Source organism: Hyla sarda, chromosome 2, assembly GCF_029499605.1.
Source record: "Hyla sarda isolate aHylSar1 chromosome 2, aHylSar1.hap1, whole genome shotgun sequence".
Lineage (NCBI taxonomy): Eukaryota > Metazoa > Chordata > Amphibia > Anura > Hylidae > Hyla > Hyla sarda.
The window spans coordinates 95,253,623-95,274,581 of NC_079190.1; the positions used below are offsets into that span (position 1 = coordinate 95,253,623).

General features: G+C 40.6%; 1 protein-coding gene across 3 annotated transcripts in view; it reads right to left on the reverse strand.

The window, feature by feature from the left end:
* The window catches only part of AGAP2 (ArfGAP with GTPase domain, ankyrin repeat and PH domain 2), a 254,446-nt gene that overhangs the window by 54,870 nt on the left and 178,617 nt on the right, over positions 1-20,959 (reverse strand). For all 3 annotated transcript variants that reach the window (XM_056562604.1, XM_056562602.1, XM_056562601.1), the window contains 2 exons: positions 16,690-16,776; positions 9,940-10,044 (listed from right to left, as the gene is read on the reverse strand). In XM_056562604.1, the coding sequence (XP_056418579.1) occupies positions 9,940-10,044; positions 16,690-16,776 (192 nt within the window). The remainder of the gene's footprint in view (positions 1-9,939; positions 10,045-16,689; positions 16,777-20,959) is intronic.

A 20,959-nucleotide genomic window follows, 5' to 3' on the forward strand; every position in this document is an offset into this window, starting at 1 on the left:
CAGGCAGAAATTCCGTTGCTTCACACTGGAATTTCTGGGCTGAATTTCTGCCGGAGATCGAGCTGGCGGCACTAGGACTGGGTGGACTACATTACCATCCCCATAGATGGCAATGCATTTCTGAGCAGATCTCCCAAAAAGATCCACCCAGAAATGCATTGCAGTCTATGGGGGGCAGCAATGCAGTCTGCTCTGTCCTAGAGCCGCCATCTCGATCTCTGGCAGATATTCTGCCCAGAAATTCCACAGTGTGAAACTAGCCTAAGAGTCTATTCACCAGGCAGAATTTCCGCTTGCGGAATTCCACCTGAAATTAAAGGGTTACTCCGATCCCCAGCATCTGGAACTCAATGTTCCGAACACTGGGTGCGGACTTCCGTGTTCTCGCCCGCCCCCCTCGTGACATTGAGTTCCGGACGTTGGGGAGTGGAGTAACCCTTTAAAGCCCATAGACTTCTATGGGATTCCGCACTCCCATCCACACTTCTGAATTTCTGCTACTGGAAATTCAGAAGTGTGAATGGGAGTGCGGAATCCCATAGAAGGCTATGGGCTTTAATCTGAGGTGGAATTCCACAAGTAGAAATTCTGCCATGTAAATAGACCCTAAGGCCATGTTCACATGAAGAAAAATTGTCTCAGGAGAGCATCATAGTGATACATTTTTTCTATTTAACTTATTTCAAGAAATTTTACTCGAGGGACGATCTGAAGCACATCAGCTCTAAAGTCCCCCAGTTCTTTTAATATATGTGCAGTTAAACTCCTCATAAAGCTTCTAGAGACTGGACAAGTGTCTGAGTCTTCATTACCCTGTAGGTCTGTGCGCTCTGTAGATCCTTCGGTGCCTGTATCTGAAGTGCAGTGTGCGCATATACATTCTTAGAAGAAAACAAATGACATGGCACCCAAACCTCTACTTCAAACTTGCTGCTTTATTGCCACTGGCAAGGCGTACAATGAGGATGCACTTCGTGTTTTTGTGTAGTGCATCCTCATTGTACGCCTTGTCAGTGGCAATACAGCAGAAAGTTTGAAGTAGAGGTTCGGGTGCCATGTCATTTGTTTTCTTCTAAGAATTTATATTCTACTTTATGTTAGTGGTAAATTTTTGTCAATACTTGCATCATTTCTTGGTGAAAAATTTCTAAATTTGATGAAAATTATTTATATATTGATTCACATATACAACATGTCTACTTTGTTTGCATCATAAAGTTGACATGTTTTTACTTATGGAAGACATCAGAGGGCTTCAAAGTTCAGTAGAAGTTTTCCAATTTTTCACAACATTTTCAAAATCTGAATTTTTCAGGCACCAGTTCAGTTTTGAAGTGGATTTGAAAGGCCTTCATATTAGAAATGCCCCATAAATGACCCCAGTATAAAAACTGCACCCCTCAAAGTATTCAAAATGACATTCAGTAAGTGTGTTAACCCTTTAGGTGTTTCACAGGAATAGCAGCAAAGTACAAAGCAGAAAATTCAAAATCTTCATTTTTTACACTCGCATGTTCTTATAGACCCAGTTTTTGACTTTTTACAAGGGGTAAAAGAGAAGTCTTCCTAAAATGTGTAACCCAATTTGTCTCGAGTAAGGAAATACCTCATATATATTTTGGAGAGTGAGTTTTTCTGAAATGGTTTTTGGGGGCATGACACATTTAGGAAGCCAGAGTTGCCAGAAAAGCATCAAAAAAAAAAAAGCCCCACATGTCATACTATTTTGGAAACTACACCCCTCAAGGAACACAACAAGGTGTACAGTGAGCCTTAACACCCCACAGGTGCTTGACAACTTTTCATTAAAGTTGGATGTGCAAAGGAATTTTTATTTATATTTTTCACAAAAATGCTGGTTCTCCCCCCAAATATTTACATTTTTACAAAGGGGTATTAGGAGAAAATGTCCCCCAAATTTTCTAACCCCATCTCTTCTGAGTATGGAAATACCCCATGTGTGGACATCAAGTGCACTGTGGGCGCACTACAATGCTCAGAAGTCACATTTGGCTTTTGGAAAGCAAATTCTGTGGGGTATGTCACATTTAGGAAGCCCCTATGGTGCCAGTACAGCAAAAAACAAAACAAAAAAACACATGGCATACTATTTTGGAAACTACACCCCTCAGGGAACGTAACAAGGGGTCCAGTGAGCCTCAACAACCCACAGGTGTTTGACGACTTTTCGTTAAAGTCGGATGTGTAGATGAAAAAAAAAATGTTTTCACAAAAATGCTGTTTTTTCCCCAAATTTTACATTTTTACAAGGGGTAATAGAAGTAAATGCCCCCCAAAATTTGTAACCCTATTTCTTCTGAGTATATAAATACCCCATGTGGGGATGTCAAGTGCTCTGCTGGCGCACTACAATGCTCAGAAGAGAAGGAGCGCCATTGAGCTTTTGGAGAGAGAATTTGGTTGGAATAGATGCCTGGGGCCTTGTGCATTTACAAAAACCCCCATGGTGCCAGAACTGTGGACCCCCCCCACATGTGACCCTATTTTGAAAACTACACCCCTCACAGAATTTAATAAGGGGTGCAGTGAGCATTTACACCCCACTGGCGTTTGACAGATCTTTGGAATAGTGGGCCATGCAAATGAAACATTTTATTTTTCATTTTCACGGACCACTGTTCCAAAAATCTGTCAGACACCTGTGGGGTGTAAATGCTCACTGCACCCCTTATTACATTACGTGAGGGGCGTAGTTTACAGTCATTCCACAGACAGCAGAGCACCTGCAGAACATGCCAGCACTTGGACCTCTTGGAAATGTGCACTCTCAATGAGGGCTATGCATTTCCTTGCAGTATCTGCAAAACATTGAACATGTTAAATGTTTTGTGTACGCCGGAATCAAGATTTCCGCGGCAGATGTTGGCACGGAAATTCTGCCCTGTAAACAGAGGAGCAGAATCCCATTGAAATCGATAGGACTCTGCTGCAATGGAATGTTTGGAAGATTCATGCGGAATTAATTAATGTGGAATAAATATAGCCTTAGGGGTAACAGGATCTTCTTTATCCTTACCTTTAATCGTTCTCCTCATATTGGGATGGTTTATTAAGAAAATATTGCTAGCTTCGGCAGAAGTTCTTTGATTTCCTTAAAGACAGTGTTTCCCAACCAGGGTTCCTCCAGCTTTTGCAAATCTACAACTCCCAGCATGCCAGGACACTGCTTTAAGAAATTACTGCATAGCTACAGAGAAAACTAGAAAGAACCTTCTATGCTGCAGTAAGGGCTTTAACCTCTAGAGGGCAACAATAGTCAGCAGTGATGTTCTCACAAAGGTTTTTATGCAGAACATTAAAAATGTGAGAGTATAATAGAGTTGTTCTCCTGGGGTCTTTTTTATTTGTGATAGTAGTGGACCTTGGCATATAACCTGCATCTTAGATATAATTAATATGGAACTAGCAGCTCAAAAAGATCAACACAGAGTTCTTTATGAGAGCAGATTAAGTTTCAAGATACCATTAACACCAATCAATCTTAACCCCTTAAGTACTCAGTTTTTCCATTTTTGCACTTTTGTTTTACCTTTTAAAAAAATCATAACCCTTTCAATTTTGCACCTAAAATTCCATATTATGGCTTATTTTTTGAGCCACCAATTCAGTGACAGTAATCATTTTACCCAAAAATTCCGAGCGAAACGGAAAAAAAATCATTGTGCGACAAAATTTAAGAAAAAATGTCCTTTTGAAACTTTTGGGGCTTCCGTTTCTACGCAATGCATTTTTTGGTAAAAATGATACATTTTCTTTATTCTGTAGATCCAAATGATTAAAATGATACCCTACTTATATAGGTTTGAGTTTGTCTTACTTCTGGAAAAAAATCATAACTACATGCACAAAAATGAATACATTTAAAATTTTCATATTTTGACCCCTATAAGGGCTCATTTTTTGTGCTGTGATCTGGATTTTTCAACAGTACAATTGTGGTATTGATCAGACTTTTTGATCGCTCTTTATTCATTTTGTCATGATATAAAATGTGACCAAAAAGACACTATTTTGGACTTTGGAATTTTTTTGCGCGTACGCCATTGAACGTGCAGTTTAATTAACAATATATTTTTATAGTTCTGATATTTCTGCACACAGTGATGCTACATATAATAATTTACATTTTTATTTACACAGGTTTTTTTTATGGAAAAATGTGGGTGGTTCTTACTTTATTAGGGAAGGGGTTAAATGATCTTTATTAACTTTTTTTTCACACTTTTTTTTTTTGCAATGTTATAGCCCCCTCTAGTGGCGATAACACTGCACACACTGATCTTCTACACAGATCACTGCCATGCATTAAAATGGCAATGATACGTGTTATCGGCAGTCGATTGCGCAGGCCTGGATTTCAGGCTTGGAGCAATCAATCGTCGATCCGATGCGCCCGACTGAGCTGCCGGGAGTGTATTTTTGTTACTTTAGACATGGCGATCAATTTTGAACGCTGCATCTAAAGGGTTAAAAGCACGCGGCACAAAGTCCGGGACTGAGGCCGGGCGCAGGGCGTACAGGTATGCCCTGTTTCCTTAAGGGGTTAAAGGGGTAATCCAGAGAAGAAAAAAATTTAATCAACTGATGCAAGAAAGTTATATAAATTTGTATATTACTTCTATTTAACCCTTGCAGTACTTATTAGCTGTTGTATACTACAGAGAGAGTTGTGTAATCCTTTCCATTCTGACCACTGTTCTCTCTGCTGACACCTCTGTCCATGTCAGGAACTGTCCAGAGTGGGAGCAAATCCCCATAGCAAACCTCTCCGGGTTTCCTATTGGCTTTCTTTGCAAATGGTTTGGCCTGAAGTGAAGAAGCCAAATTGCATTGCTATATAATATTAATATAAATAAAGAAGAGCTAAATTGTGAGTTTACTCTTTTACTTTCCCTACATTTTTTGGTGGCAAAGCAGAAAAAGTAATTTTGATATCAAATAACTTCCAAGGCCACCACTGGAATTCTATAGTGATTAAAGGAGATGTCCGGTACAGACTATTCCTATTCCATCCTGTCAGGGCTGCAAAAAAAGGAAAAACAAACTTTCACTTACCTACCTACGTTCCATCGGAGCTCCGCAACAGCTGATTGGTCAGCTGGGCTACGTCTGTCTTACCTTAGCCGGTACGTCACACAGCGCTTCAGCCTATCACCTGCGCCGTGATGTCCTGCCTCGGCCGGTGATAGGCTGAAGTGCCATGTGATGTACCGGGCTAAGGGAAATAGTAAGTAGACAGCCCGGCCGACCGATCAGCTGTTGCGGAGCACCGGGGGAACATAGGAAGGTAAGTGAAAGTTTGTTTTCTCTTTTTTTTTTTGGCATCCGGGCAGGATGGAATAGGACCAGACATCTTCTTTAATGCACCTCTTCTCCTTGGTGATAGGAAAAGCAGATTTGCCATTCTACTATATACAGTGATATGTCTTTGAAACTGGAATTTGATGCGAAATTTGCACATCTCAGAGTGAGAGACTAGAGCGAGAAGCAAGTTTGGTTTACTTGGCTTACTCAACTTTATCAAAAAGTTTGGTTTGCAGTGAATATGTTCTACACAAACCTGCAATGCAGTAAGGGATTCGGGGATTTTTTTTTTTTTATTTGACTACAGGGGCTGTAAAGTTAGTGTAGTTCTTAATATTGTGTCTGTACCTGTGTGTGATGGTTTTCTCACAGCTCTTCTGTGATTTTTGCCACAATGTTTATTTTTATCAGCACACAAAATGGTTTTCCCAGGTTGCAGTGTGGCCTGAGACATTACAGTCAGTTGTTCAGTAAAGTAAAATTAAAAAAAAGAATAAAGATGCCTCTTTTCCAAGAATGCTCTGCATTATCACAAAAAAGGTAGGTTTGTAATGACTTGTACAACAATATGATAATGTTATTTATCCGGCAGGTTAACGCTGTAAACAAAAACAACAAAAAAGCGCAAGAATGCTAATTTTGGTAAAAAAAAAATGTGGAAAAAAACCTTATCAAAAGGTAGCATGCATCGCAAAAATGGTACTTATAAAAAGTAAAGCTTATCCCGCAAAAAATGAGCCCTCACACAATGCATTTGGACGAAAATTAGACAAGTTATGGCTGTTGAAACATGACAACACAAAAAGAGAAAAAAAAGAGGATTTCATTGTGAAAAGGAAAAAGAACCTAAAAAGCTATACAAACTAGGTATCATCATAATCGTACCTAGCCACAGAATAAAGATAAAATAATATTTACACACAGTAAATGCCATAAAAAAAACTATTAAAAAAACGCCAGAAATCTGCATGCATCCAAATCTTTACCCCCAATATAAAGTACAATATGTCATGAAAAAACAATCTCAGAATGTCTTCCCTCAGTAGAAGCATGTTAAAGATATTACCACTGAAAGATTGAAGACACATGCCAGATAAAAAAAAACGGGGCCAGGTTATTAAGGTAAAAACAACATCCATAACCCCTTAAGGACTCAGGGTTTTTCCATTTTTGCACTTTCGTTTTTTCTCCTTACCTTTTAAAAATCATAACCCTCTCTATTTTCCACCTAAAAATCCATATTATGACTTATTTTTTGCGTCACCAATTCTACTTTGCAGTCACATTAGTCATTTTACCCAAAAATTCACGGCGAAACGGAAAAAAATATTATTGTGCGACAAAATCGAAGAAAAAACGCCATTTTGTAATTTTGGGGGCTTCCGTTTCTACGCAGTGCATATTTCGGTAAAAATGACACCTTATCATTATTCTGTAGGTCCATACGGTTAAAATGATATCCTACCTATATAGGTTTGATTTTGTCATACTTCTGGAAAAAATCATAACTACATGCAGGAAAAGTTATACGTTTAAAATGTCATCTTCTGACCCCTATAACTTTTTTATTTTTCCATGTACAGGGCAGTATGAGAGCTCATTTTTTGCGCCGTGATCTGAAGTTTTTAACGGTATGATTTTTGTTTTGATCGGACTTTTTGATCACTTTTTATTCATTTTTTAATGGTATAAAAAGTGACCAAAATACGCTTTTTTGGACTTTGGAATTTTTTGCGCGTACGCCATTGACCGTGCGGTTTAATTAACAATATATTTTTATAGTTTGGACATTTACGCACGCGGCGATACCACATATGTTTATTTTTATTTTTTATTTACACTGTTTAATTTTTTTAATGGGAAAAGGGGGGTGATTCAAACTTTTATTAGGGAAGGGGTTAAATGACCTTTATTAACACTTTTTTTTTATTTTTTTTTGCAGTGTTATAGGTCCCATAGGGACCTATAACACTGCACACACTGATCTCCTATGCTGATCACTGGCGTGTATTAACACGCCTGTGATCAGTGTTATCGGCGCTTGACTGCTCCTGCCTGGATCTCAGGCACGGAGCATTCATTCGTCGATCGGACACCGAGGAGGCAGGTAAGGGCCCTCCCGGTGTCCTGTAAGCTGTTCGGGACACCGCGATTTCACCGCGGCGGTCCCGAACAGCCCGACTGACTAGCCGGGATACTTTCACTTTCGCTTTAGAAGCGGCGGTCAGCTTTGACCGCCGCTTCTAAAGGGTTAATACCGCACATTGCCGCGATCGGCGATGTGTGGTATTAGCCGCGGGTCCTGGCCGTTGATGAGCGCCGGGACCGACGCAATGTTATGCGGGAGCTGGCGCAGGACGTCAATATATGTCCTGCGTCGTTAAGGGGTTAAAGGGGTAGTCCGGCCCTCAGACATCTTATCCTCTATCCAAAGGCTCCGTGTCTGATGACTCACGATCACGGGGCCGGAGTATTGTAACTTTGTGGCTCTGCCCCCTTGTGACGTCACGTCACATTGCACTAGTGGACTTTTTATGCCTTTTTTTTTTTTCCAAAGTAAGTTTTTATTGATTTTATGTCAAGAAAAAGCAATAACAACTTTAACAATATCATGCGAGGCCGTTAGGCGATGACAATCAATGAGTCAAATATAACAGTGCCAATGTCAAAAAAAAAAAAAACAGAACATTGAGAATGTGAGATAAATGTTTCCATGGACACGATGTTCCTCAGGGGAGTCACTACTACTCTCAGGGGTTCTATGGTGTCTTGACTAGTGGGCCCCAGGGGTCGTACTAAGTCTATCCAGTTGGAGGAAATTTGTAAGTATGTGAGCAACCTAGTCTATTGCATGGACCTGTATGGATTGGGTAAGGTCCAGCGGGAGACCGCACGGGTCCACGAGTGGTCTGTATACCCCAGGGAGCATACTCAGGTAGATCATGGGGGAGCGTGACCAAGAAAACACTTACCTTGGGCCTCGGTAAGGGAGGATACCTAACCACAATACTTTTTATGCCTTTTAACACTATAATAAAGGTGCATAAAGTATCCCTAGTTGTTGGCAGATGTAGGCTTGGCTGGTAGTAGCAGTACATCACTTTGGTGACGATTCATGTCAGGTTAGAATACCTGATGTAAAAAACTGTCATTATGTACTCCAATGTAAAGATGCTGTTGTCTTTGCAGAGGTAGCACTGGCAGAGGGATTGGAGCATTGACTTAGTTGGGAGCAGAGACTGGACCCCTGTTCAGCAGGTGTTTGCTGTTGGAAATCCATTGCAAGCTTAATGCATAGTTTGTCCCTATAAAAATCCAATTCTACCTCCTTCTTGAAAGTTAAAAAAATTCCTCTATTCTGGCTTTATACCGAGGGTCTAAAAGTGTGGCTATATAGTAGTCATCTCTTTTCTTAATGCGCACAAGACACCTGTCACTTTCAGCTGACAGTGGTGGACTAGTGATAGTTGTAGCCAGCAGACAGCAGGCAGTGGGGAACTAGTGATTGTTGTAGCCAGCAGACAGCAGGCAGTGGTGTACTAGTGATAGTTTTAGCCAGGCCTTGTAATGTGATTATGTAGAATCATAGGGGGAGACTCATCAAAACCTGTGTAGAGGAAAAGTTGGCCAGTTGCCCACAGCAACCAATCATATTGCTTCTTTTATTTTTCAGAGGCCTTTTCAAAAATGAAAAAAGCTATCTAATTGGTTGCTATGGGCAACTGGTCAACTTTATTTCTCCACAGATTTTAATGAATCTCCCCCATTATTCTCAAAGGACAACTGCAGTGGTACACATTTATATATGCCTGTTCCTCAAAAATAAACAAAATAAACTCATACATACCTTCCTACGAGCCCCCGTTGTTCCGGCACTGGCCTCACGGTCCGGCAGTGCTGACGTCATTCCACTTCCTGGGGACGGGGACGCCGCAGAGCTCTGGCCGGCTTCTTACATGACAGTGGGCTCAGCCTAACACCGACTGGGGTGGGACATCGCTACGGCTGGTGATACGCCGATGGCTCTGCAGCGTCCCCGTCCCCTGGAAGTGGAATGACGTCAGCACTGCCGGACCGTGAGGCCTGTGCCGGACCAATGGGGGCTCGTAGGAAGGTATGTATAAGTTTATTTTTGAGGCACGGTCATATATAAATGTGTACCACTGCAGTTGTCCTTTAAATATGTTAAAATGTCAAAGGAGAAAACTTTTACTGTTTCCCACAAACAAACTGTGTGCAAGTGCAGTGCATATCTAAGTATTCACGGAAGCTATTCTTTCAACCATTCCTATGGACACTTTTTTTTTTTTTTTACACTTTATAAGGGACTGATGTGTATATATTAGCGTATAGAAGAGTAGTTCGGCACTGCTGGCTTCTGTACCTGAAGGCGGGTAGACACTAAGTCGCTGTAGCGGAGTGAGGATACGGTGGTGCTCAGACTCACGTAGAATATACGTACCATCCGTCGTCTCCCCGAGAACTGTACTACGGCTGTGAGAAATGTGCAATAAAATCTGCTGAATTGGAAATCCGGTGAGTGCTGACTTTTCTTTGTTTCCTCATGCACTGATGATGTGTATATATGTTTACATTAAGAATTAAAGTACTCACATTAATGCTAGGATGATAGAGCAGCATCCCATTGCTTGTAAGAGTCACATACTTCTTCTTCCACTCTTTGTTCAAAGAATTGCCACTACGCTTCAGTAAAAAGCTCTGAAAACCAACAAGAGTAGTGTTAGCAGATCTTTTACTTTTTAACTACAAAACATACATGGCTTTACAGGGAATTTGACCTCTGAAAAATGACCTATTAATTAAATCAAATTTTTTTTTATCTTAATCATATTTTTTTCATTTTGCAGATTTTTCTTTCTTTCTAATTTTCCATTTTACTATCTATATTATAAAATGATCCTGAAATCTTGCAGTTTTTATCCTGGTCACTATGCCTAATGATACACTGCCACTTCCAGCAGTGTCCTCCTTATCATGACTGGCAGGATTACAGTGAAAGGTGACATCAGTGTATAGATAAGACAGCATCAGATCACTCACAATAGGTGATGATCAGTGCTCTCCTCCCTGCACAATGATGCCTGCATAGGTAAAAATGCTTCCATAGAGGTCAATGGATCCCCTACAGTTTCCTCCAAATCTGCAACTCTTTAAATCGTCCTTCAGATCCATTGACTACAGAGCACCATAAATAGTAATAGATTAGCTTACAGGCTGTGATGTTGCAATAACCGTCATGTCCTGACTTTCTGTGCGTCCTCTGTTATCTGATTTCCCTATCTCTTCATTGGTTTTTAGAAAGGGAACACATTTCCAATGCATCCTGTCCCTTCTGTGACAAAATCCCTCGCCTACACAACAACCCTGCGAGTCTGATTCTTTCTGCAGCTCTGCTACCACAACTACAATGACTTGCCGCACTCTTTGTGGAAGGATTCAATTGGAATGTGTGGGTTTTTCTTGCAGTATGCTCTTCCCACAAGAATCAGCAGGGAACTTCTGGATGAAAGAATAAAATATAGCTTTCTTCTGTGTCCTAGCATTCTCTTTCCATTTAATATTCTTTGCAGAAGGGAACTGCATCAATTAAGGTGTTCACTTGAGAGCGACTGTGTGGGTGTTTGTCATTCACTGCTGAATTGTGCCAGTACATTAGCTAATCAAATGGTAACAAATTATCATGTACCAGGAGGGACATTAATCCCAGCACAACGGGCATCATGCATTAACCCCTTACAGGATGCATTGTCTATAGGGGTGGGTTGCTAATATCTAATACATAACATATACAGTAATCATATACTGTAGATAATCTGAAACTAAATGTATCACATGTAACTACAAAGGTAATAATAATTAAAGGGTTTGTCTCATTTAGAAAAACTATGTTGAAATACCCTGTAAGGGAACTCAGCGTTAATGGGGGGGGGGGGGGGGGGGGGTTAATAAGGGGTCCCTCTTATGTGCCCTTATCTATTAATCACAGAAGAGAGTAATGGAGAGTGACCCCTTCTGTCTAAGGCACTTGGCATATCTATGAATTATGTGGGTGCCCATTCATTTAAAGTGTTAGTGCCATTTGTAAAAACTTTTTTATGTAAAAAGTTTAGATTGCACCAAGTATCACTCCATCAGTAATAGCCAATTTTAGTCATGTGTGCAGCAGCGCTCTTCACTCCCCAACTCATAAACTAATGTAGTGACAGAGTTTGATTTGATTGATAGCTGGGGAATTGAGTGTGACTCTGTCTCTGTTGGACTGGACCTGCCTATGTATAACATAGCTTTAATGTGGTATACAGCACGGAGCAGCATGGATTTTTTGGATGTTTTTTTTTATTTTTATGTTAAGTTAATGTGCAACTTGATTATACATCTTCCCTACGACATAGTTACTAAGCTACTAAGTAGGTTTTTCAAACAGTCATGGCTGTAAATGTTGGTACCCCTGACATTTTTCAAGAAAATTAAGTATTTCTCACAGAAAAGGATTGCAGTAATACATGTTTTGCTATACACATGTTTATTCCCTTTGTGTGTGTTAGAACTAAACCAGAAAAGGGAGGGAAAAAAGAAAATAGGACATAATGTCACACCAAACTCCAAAAATGGTCTGGACAAAATTGTTGGCACCCTTTCAAAATTGTAGATAAATAAGATTGTTTCAAGCATGTGATGCTCCTTTAAACTCACCTGGGGCAAGTAACAGGTGTGGGCAATGTAAAAATTACACCTGGAAGCAGATAAAAAGGAGAGAAGTTCACTTAGTCTTTGCATTGTGTGTCTGTGTGTTCCACACTAAGCATGGACAACAGAAAGAGGAGAAGAGAACTTTCTGAGGACTTGAGAACCAAAATTTTGGAAAAATATCAACAATCTCAAGGTTACAAGTCCATTTCCAGAAATCTAGATTTGCCTTTGTCCACAGTGCGCAACATTATCAAGAAGTTTGCAACCCATGGCACTGTAGCTAATCCCACTTGGCGTGGACAGAAAAGAATAATTGATGAAAGGTGTCAATGCAGGGTAGTCCAGATGGTGGATAAGCAGCCCCAAACAAGTTTCAAAGATATTCAAGCTGTCCTGCAGGCTCAGGGAGCATCAGTGTCAGCACAAACTATCAGTCGACATTTAAATGAAGTAAAACGCTATGGCAGGAGACCCAGGAGGACCCCACTGCTGACACAGAGACATAAAAAAGCAAGACTACATTTTGCCAAAATGAACTTGAGTAAGCCAAAATCCTTCTGGGAAAACATCTTGTGAACAGATGAGACCAAGATAGAGCTTTTTGGTAAAGCGCATCATTCTACTGTTTACGGAAAACGGAATGAGGCCTACAAAAAAAAAAAACATAGTACCTACAGTGAAATATGGTGGAGGTTCAATGATGTTTTGGGGTTGTTTTGCTGCCTCTGGCACTGGGTGCCTTGAATGTGTGTAAAGCATCATCAAATCTAAGGATTACCAATGGATTTTGGGTTGCACTGTACAGCCCAGTGTCAGAAAGCTGAGTTTGCATCCGAGATCTTTGGTCTTCCAGCAGGACAATGACCCCAAACATACGTCAAAAAGCACCCAGAAATGGATGGCAAAAAAGTGCTGGAGAGTTCTGAAGTGGCCAGCAATTAGTCCAGATCTAAATCTCATTGAACACATGTGGAGAGATCTTAAAATTGCTGTTTGGAAAAGGCGCCCTTCCAATAAGAGAAACCTGGAGCAGTTTGCAAAGGAAGAGTGGTCCAACATTCCGGCTGAGAGGTGTAAGAAGCTTATTGATGATTATAAGAAGCCACTGATTTCAGTTATTTTTTTCCAAAGCGTGTGCAACCAAATATTAAGTTAAGGGTGCCAATAATTTTGTCCAACCCATTTTTGGAGTTTGGTGTGACATTATGTCCAATTTGCTTTTATTCCTCAATTTTTTGGTTTAGTTCTGTCACGATTCGGCAGGCTGGATGTGGATCCTCTGTGTCAGCGAGGGATTGGCGTGGACTGTGTCGGTGGACCGGTTCTAGGTTGCTACTGGTCTTCACCAGAGCCCGCCGCAAAGCGGGATGGTCTTGCTGCGGCAGTAGCAACCAGGTCGTGTCCACCGGCAACGGCTCAACCTCGCTGACTGCTGAGAAGGCGTGGGACAGAAGGACTAGACAGAGGCAAGGTCAAACGTAGCAGAAGGTCAGGGCAGGCAGCAAGGATCGTAGTCAGGGGCAACGGCAAGAGGTCAGGAACACTGGTTTGGGATACACAGGGAACGCTTTCTCAAGGCACAATGGCAACAAGATCCGGCAAGGAAGGGAAGGGGAAGTGAGGTTATATAGACAGGGAGCAGGTGGAGGCTAATTAGACTGATTGGGCCAGGCACCAATCATTGGTGCACTGGCCCTTTAAATCTTAGAGAGCTGGCGCGCGCGCGCCCTAAGGAGCGGAGCCACGCGCGCCAGGACGTGACAGCCGGGGACTGGGACAGGTGAGTGACTTGGGATGCGATTCGCGAGCGGGCGCGTCCCGCTATGCGAATCGCATCCCCGCCGGCAGTGTCAGTGCAGCGCTCCCGGTTAGCGGGTCTGACCGGGGCGCTGGAGAGAGAGGAACGCCGCGAGCGCTCCGGGGAGGAGCAGGGACCCGGAGCGCTCGGCGTAACAAGTTCCAATACACACAAAGGGAATAAACTTGTGTATAGCAAAACATGTGTACTGCAATCCTTTTCTGTGAGAAATAATTCATTTTCTTTCTGTGAGAAAAATTTCAGGGGTGCCAACATTTACGGCCATGACTGTATGAAAAAAAAAAATTATATATATATATGTATATATCTATATATATAAAACCTACTTAGTAGCTCCGCATGAAGAAACTCACTACTATGTCGTAGTATATATATATATATATATATATATATAAATAAATATAAATATATATATATATATATATATATATATATATATTATTTATTTTTTTCCCCTAGGGGACTTTTATAAGCTAGTATTAGATTGCTTATACTAATCCATGTAATACTATTGTAGTCTGCTTGGGTATGATGCCACATTTTCATTGTATTGTAGTCTTCTTGGGTATGCAGGTGTGCACACCTAGATTTAGCGATATTTATTCAATTTTTCTCTGCAGATCCTTTCATGCTCTGTCAGGTTGGATTGAGATCATCAGTGAAAGCCATTTTCAATTCTCTACCGAGATGTTCGATAGGATTTAGGTCAGGGCTATGGCTGGGCTACGCTAAGACATTCAAATGTTGTTGTGGCTGTGTGCTTAGGATCATTATCTTGTTGGAAGGTGAACCTTTGACCCAGTCTGATATCCAGAGATCTCTGGATCAAGTACTTTGCTTTATTCAGCTTTACCTCAACCCTAACTAGTTTCCCTGTCCAAGCTACTTAAAAATACCCCACAGCATGATACTGCCATCACCATGCTTCACAGTAGGAATGGTATTGGGCAGGTGATGAGCAGTGTCTGGCTTCCTCCAGACATGACGCTTAAAACTGAGACCAGAAAGGTCAATCTTGGTTTCATCAGACTATATCTAAATGATCAGAGAATATTGTTTCTTACAGTCTAAGAGTCCTTTAGATGCTTTTTTGCAAACTCAAAGCAGCTTTCATGTGTCGTTTAGTAAAGACTTTTACTAAAGGCTTCTTTCTGGCCACAATCTGACCAACTGGTTTAGTGCTGCAGCAATGGTTGACCTCCTGAAAGTTATTTCCTATGTGTTCACGGGATCTTTAAAGGGATATTCCAGGAAAAAACTTTTTTTTTTATATCAACTGGCTCCAGAAAGTTAAACAGATTTGTAAATTTCTTCTATTAAAAAAAACCTTCCAATAATTATCAGCTGCTGAAGTTGAGTTGTTCTTTTCTGTCTGGCAACAGTGCTCTCTGCTGACATCTCTGCTTGTCTCGGGAACTGCACAGAGTAGAAGAGGTTTGCTATGGGATTTGCTTCTACTCTGGACAGTTCCCGAGACAGGTGTCCTCAGAAAGCACTTAGACAGAAAAGAACAACTCAACTTCAGCAGCTCATAAGTACTGAAAGGATTAAGATTTTTTAATAGAAGTAATTTACAAATCTGTTTAACTTTCTGAAGCCAGTTGATATATATATATATATATATATATATATATATATATATATATATATATATATAAAGTTTTTTTCCTGGATAACCCTTTAAATCTCAGTCAGAGTGACCTATGAGTTTTTGGTCACTTATTTTAACAAGGTTCTTCTTGCCCGATTTCTTAGTTTGGTGGGGCAACCAGCTCAAGGAAGAACCCTAGCTGCTCCAACCATCTTCCATTTATGAATTATCAAGATCACTGTGCTTTTGGGAAATTTTACTGCAGCAGAAATATTTTATTTTCCTACTCCAGATCTGTGCTTCTATGTAATCCTGTCTCTGAGCTCTACAGGCAGTTCTTTCAACTTTATGGCTTGGAATTTGCTCTGATCTGCATTGTCAGATGTGAGGTCTTAGGCTTCTTTCACGCTCCTGTTGCTCCCCTTCGAGAACGGCCGTCAAAGTCACTTTTTTTTTCTGACTTTAACGGCCGTTCTGTTAATGGGGAGCAATGGCAAACAACGGGTCCCAGGGGCTACCATTTACTATTATGGGGCCGCTGGGACCCGTTATGAAAAGTGGGAGAGAAAGACGGCACATGTTGTCATTTTTCTCCTGCTATTCTGCAGCGGTCGTTACACTGCGGGCACCAACAGCAGTGTGAAAGGGGCCTTATATAGACAGGGTTGTGTCTTTCCAAATCCTGTCCAATCATCTGAATTTAACCACAGGTGACTCCAATCAAGGTGTAGATCCTGAAAAGTGAGACCTATGATTGGAGGGTAAATTTATAAAAATGACCAATAAACCACCTAAGTGGACACTAATACCCTATTTTCCCAAACACTAACTTTGTATTGAAAGGTAAGCCAACATTTCTTATTGAAAAACCGCACACAATAAAAAATATTTGGTAGTGAGCCCCTGAATGCAATGTGTCAACTATTGTATGGGAATGGCTGCTGCCATTAGCCACTGTGACTGTGAACATTTGTGTCAGGACATATCTGCAGACTAGATCATTGCAGGTTACAGGGATACCACACTCCAATATATAAAATCCCTACACAGCCAAGATGTACCCAGCTATTTCTATTGGAGAAAAAAAAAGTTTTGTTTGTAAAAATGTACATATCCTTGAAGATTCTAATCTGCATCTCACACAGAGAGAAGCCATAAGTTGCCTAATTTGTAAGACAAGATACAGATATAAGGACAGAAATAAACTATACTTCTAATATTTTACATGTTTTACTTTATATACCTGTTTAATAGGCAGAGCTCGGCCGGTACCACTGACTTCCCCACGACTGTCAAAACTTCTCTTTTCCATGTCACTTCCTCTTCGGTGCTGCAATAAACAGGGTATTCAACTATTACTCTTTTCGCTGTTCGGCATGACATAAAAGAGATAAATAGCAGAGTACTCGGCTCAGGACCATTTTAGAGTTCATTCATTTGGGACTAGTTATAGTTCAGCAGTGACTGATTGGACAAGGCTACTTTTCAATCACATCATATATTCAATGTGCCCACCAGAGCGGTGGAGCTGAACCTTTACCTGTTATTGGACACATTATTCATATTCTGCTGCACAGACCATACTGGAAGAGCTCATAGAGGCTTTATAAAACAAGTTGTGGGAAAATTAGCTTTTCCGTTTCATGTTTTGTGAGTTGTAAACAATAATATTGCAGCTTTTACGAGTATAGTGACAGATGCACAAAAGGCATTTCTAAGAACGTTCTTATATAAATTAGTTGACATTTATTGTGCATACTTACAATCGATCCTTACTTAGTAACGCAGATAATGGACAGGACATGTACCCAGCACATTATATTGTAATCCAGGCCATCTAATCAGACATTTAGCTACATTAATTTAGGATCATAACCCAAATGAATTGGCTTTCCCCTTCAGCATAGAGCATTATTGTTAACTTCCTACAAAAAAGGGGCCTATATAACGTATATTTTATACCATTGTGCAATGTAAATATTAAACACCAAAAATACACACTATGTAAAAAGTATAATCAACAATACGCAAATATCTTTCTTAGAAAATCAACATTTAGAATTCATATCAAAAAAGAAAAACAATATGTAAAATGGTGGGAACTACATCTGGCACTGCTCTTGATGTACACAATAAATATGAAATCTACAAGTGGTTGCAAAACAACCAGCAGTATAAAGAAATAACAACAGAGTCAGTGGTAAATATAGGGAGGACTAATGTGCAATACAATCATGTGCCAAAGCAAGCTACAAGTAACCATAAATCAAACAAACCCAAACCTAACCCTACAGCAGTATACTTACACTGAGCAGTTCCTGGCCCCAACACCGTTTCACCAAACAGGCTTCGTCAGAGGGTGTGATGTAGCTAGGGAACATCTTTTGTGTATGCCAATATTCAGCCAATCAGTGAGTATAAAAGTAAGATCGGAGTCACTGATTGATCTTCCCTTTGAGGATCTACTGAAGAGTCCAAGGCATATAGGTTGTGTCGTCTAAACATTTTTTTTTAGGTGTACTGAGCCATCATAAACATAGCATAGCAGGGTGGATTCTGAGGTGTTAGGCTAGGTTTATACTACGGAATTTCAAGCAAAATTCTGCTCGGAAATTCTGGTGCAGCAGCATTACATTGTTTTCAATGCGATTCTGCTGAACAGTGCACACTGGTAAATTTCTACCATGGAAATTTTGATTCCAGACTCCAGCAATAGAATGAACCTGTTTACTCTCTTCTTGGATCCACATGGATATGCTTTGCCATCAATGGTGGCGGCAGATATGCAACTGTGCACAGAGTGTCCACTCTGAATTTTTTAATGCTGACTTAGTATAGAGACTCCTGTTACTTCACGAATAACATTGAGGTTTTCTAGGCAGAAAATATTTTTTTAAATGTCTCCAGGTACTGTAAAAACCAAAAATAAGCCAAAAATACTTACCTGCCCTGAATCCTTATCCCTGACTGTAATGGGAAGGTGCCCAGGGACTGGGTAACAACAAGAATGCAATGGTAGGGGATTGGGAAGGTTAACATGGCTTGTTTATCTTTTATTTATTTATTTTTTTTTTTTTTTTAATGCACCAGTCCTGTGGAACCCTATTCATATAAAATTCTTACATTTTATTTTGAAAAAGGGGTCTGTCTATCAAGTTCTCCAATTCTGTTAGAATATTTGATAAAATATCATCTGGACAAGGTGACTTGTATATTTTAATCTGTCAGATTTTCTGCAGCAGAATTCAAGTTGTTAAATCAATACAAACAAATACAGTGGGGCAAAAAGTATTGTCAGCCACCAATTGTGCAAGTTCTCCCACTTAAAAAGATGAGAGGCGCCTGTAATTTTCATCATAGATATACCTCAACTATGAGAGACATAATGAGAAATCACATTGGGGGAGATTTATCAAAACCTGTGCACAGAAAGAGTGGTGCAGTTGCCCATAGCAACCAATCATCTCGCTTCTTTCAATTTTTAAAGAGGCCTGTGAAAAATGAAAGAAGTGATCTGATTGGTTGCTATGGGCAACTGGAGAACTTTTCCTCTGGACAGGTTTTGATAAATCTCCCCCATTGTGATTAAAAAATGTATTTGCAAATTATGGTGAAAAATAAGTATTTGGTCAATAACAAAAGTTCATCTCAATGCTTTGTTATATACCTTTGTTGGCAATGACAGAGGTTAAACGTTTTCTGTAAATCTTCACAAGGTTTTCACGCACTGTTGCTGGTATTTTGGCCCATTTTTCCATGCAGATCTCCTCTAGAGCAGTAATGTTTTGGGACTGTCACTGAGCAACACAGACTTTCAACTCCCTCCAAAGGTTTTCTATGGGGTTGACATCTGGAGACTGGCTAGGCCACTCCAGGACCTTGAAATGCTTCTTACGAAGCCGCTCCTTCATTGCCTGGGTGGTCTGTTTGGTATCATTGTCATGCTGAAAGACCCAGCCACGTTTCATCTTCAATGCCCTTGCTAATGGAAGGAGGTTTTCACTAAAAATCTCACGATACATGGCCCCATTTATTCTTTCCTTTACACGGATAAGTTGTCCTGGTCTTTTTGCTGAAAAACAGCCCCAAAGTATGATTTTTCCACCCCCATGCTTCACAGTAGGTATGGTGTTCTTTGCATGCAACTCAGCATTCTTTCTCCTCGACGAGTTGAGTTTTTACCAAAAAGTTCCACCTTGGTTTCATCTGACCATATCACATTCTCCCAATACTCTTCTGGATCATCCAAATGCTCTCTAGCAAACTTTAGACAGGCCAGGACATGTACTGGCTTAAGCAGGGAACTGCATGATTTGAGTCCCTGGCGGCATAGTGTGTTACTGATGGTAGCCTTTGTTACTTTGGTCCCAGCTCTCTGCAGGTCATTCACTACGTCCCCCCGTGTGGTTCGGGATTTTTCTCACTGTTCTTGTGATAATTTTAAACCCAAGTGGTCAGATGTTGCGTGGAGCCCCAGATCGAGATCGAGGGAGATTATCAATGGTCTTGTTTGTCTTCCATTTTTTAATAATTGCTCCGACAGTTTATTTCTTCACACCAAGCTGCTTGCCTATTGCAGATTCAATTTTCTCAGCCTGGTGCAGGTCTACAATTTTGTTTCTGGTGTCCTTCGACAGCTCTTTGGTCTTGGCCATAGTGGAGTTTGGAGTGTGACTGTTTGAGGTTGTGGACCATTAATACAGGTAACGAGTGGAGGACAGAGAAGACTCTTAAAGAAGAAGTTAAAGGTCTCTGAGAGCCAGAAATCTTGCTTGTTTATAGGTGACCAAATACTTATTTTCCAAACATAATTTGCAAATAAATTCTTTAACAATCAGACAATTTGATTTTATGGATTTTTTTTTCTCATTATGTCTCTCATAGTTGAGGCATACATATGATGACAATTACAGGCCCCTCATCTTTTTAAGTGGGAGAACTTGCACAATTGGTGGCTGACTAAATACTTTTTTGCCCCACTGTAGGTGAACGCAGCTTCAAACCTGCAGCATAATCTGCACGTATGAATACACCCTTAAGGCTCCACTACATTTCTGCCTGGGTTAAACAGGTGACATTAAATGAACATTTTACCTTATCCCCAGGGCTGGTGCAAGGATTTTTGCCGCCCTAGGCAAAAGCTAATTTTGCCACCCCCTGGCTGCGCCCATTGTCTCTGCCCTTTGACCCACCACTTTTTCACCATATAAGTTCCAGCATGCTTTGACAGTTAGAGGCTGTCTGTTGCTGTCAAGGCATGCTGGGAGTTGTAGTTTTACAACAATCGCAGAGCCCCAGGTTGGAAAACTACAGTACATTGAAAACACCCTCCCAATGGATAAATGAAACAGGAGACAAAGGAGCAGTTTATCAGCTCGCACTACAGAGATAAGCCCCTGTACAGTTTTACATTATCAAATTCACTTATCTTCTAAGGCTGGGTGCACATATATCAGGCGTCCGGCATAGTTTCCCTCAGGCCTACACCGGAGGGAAACTGATGCTAGAACTTA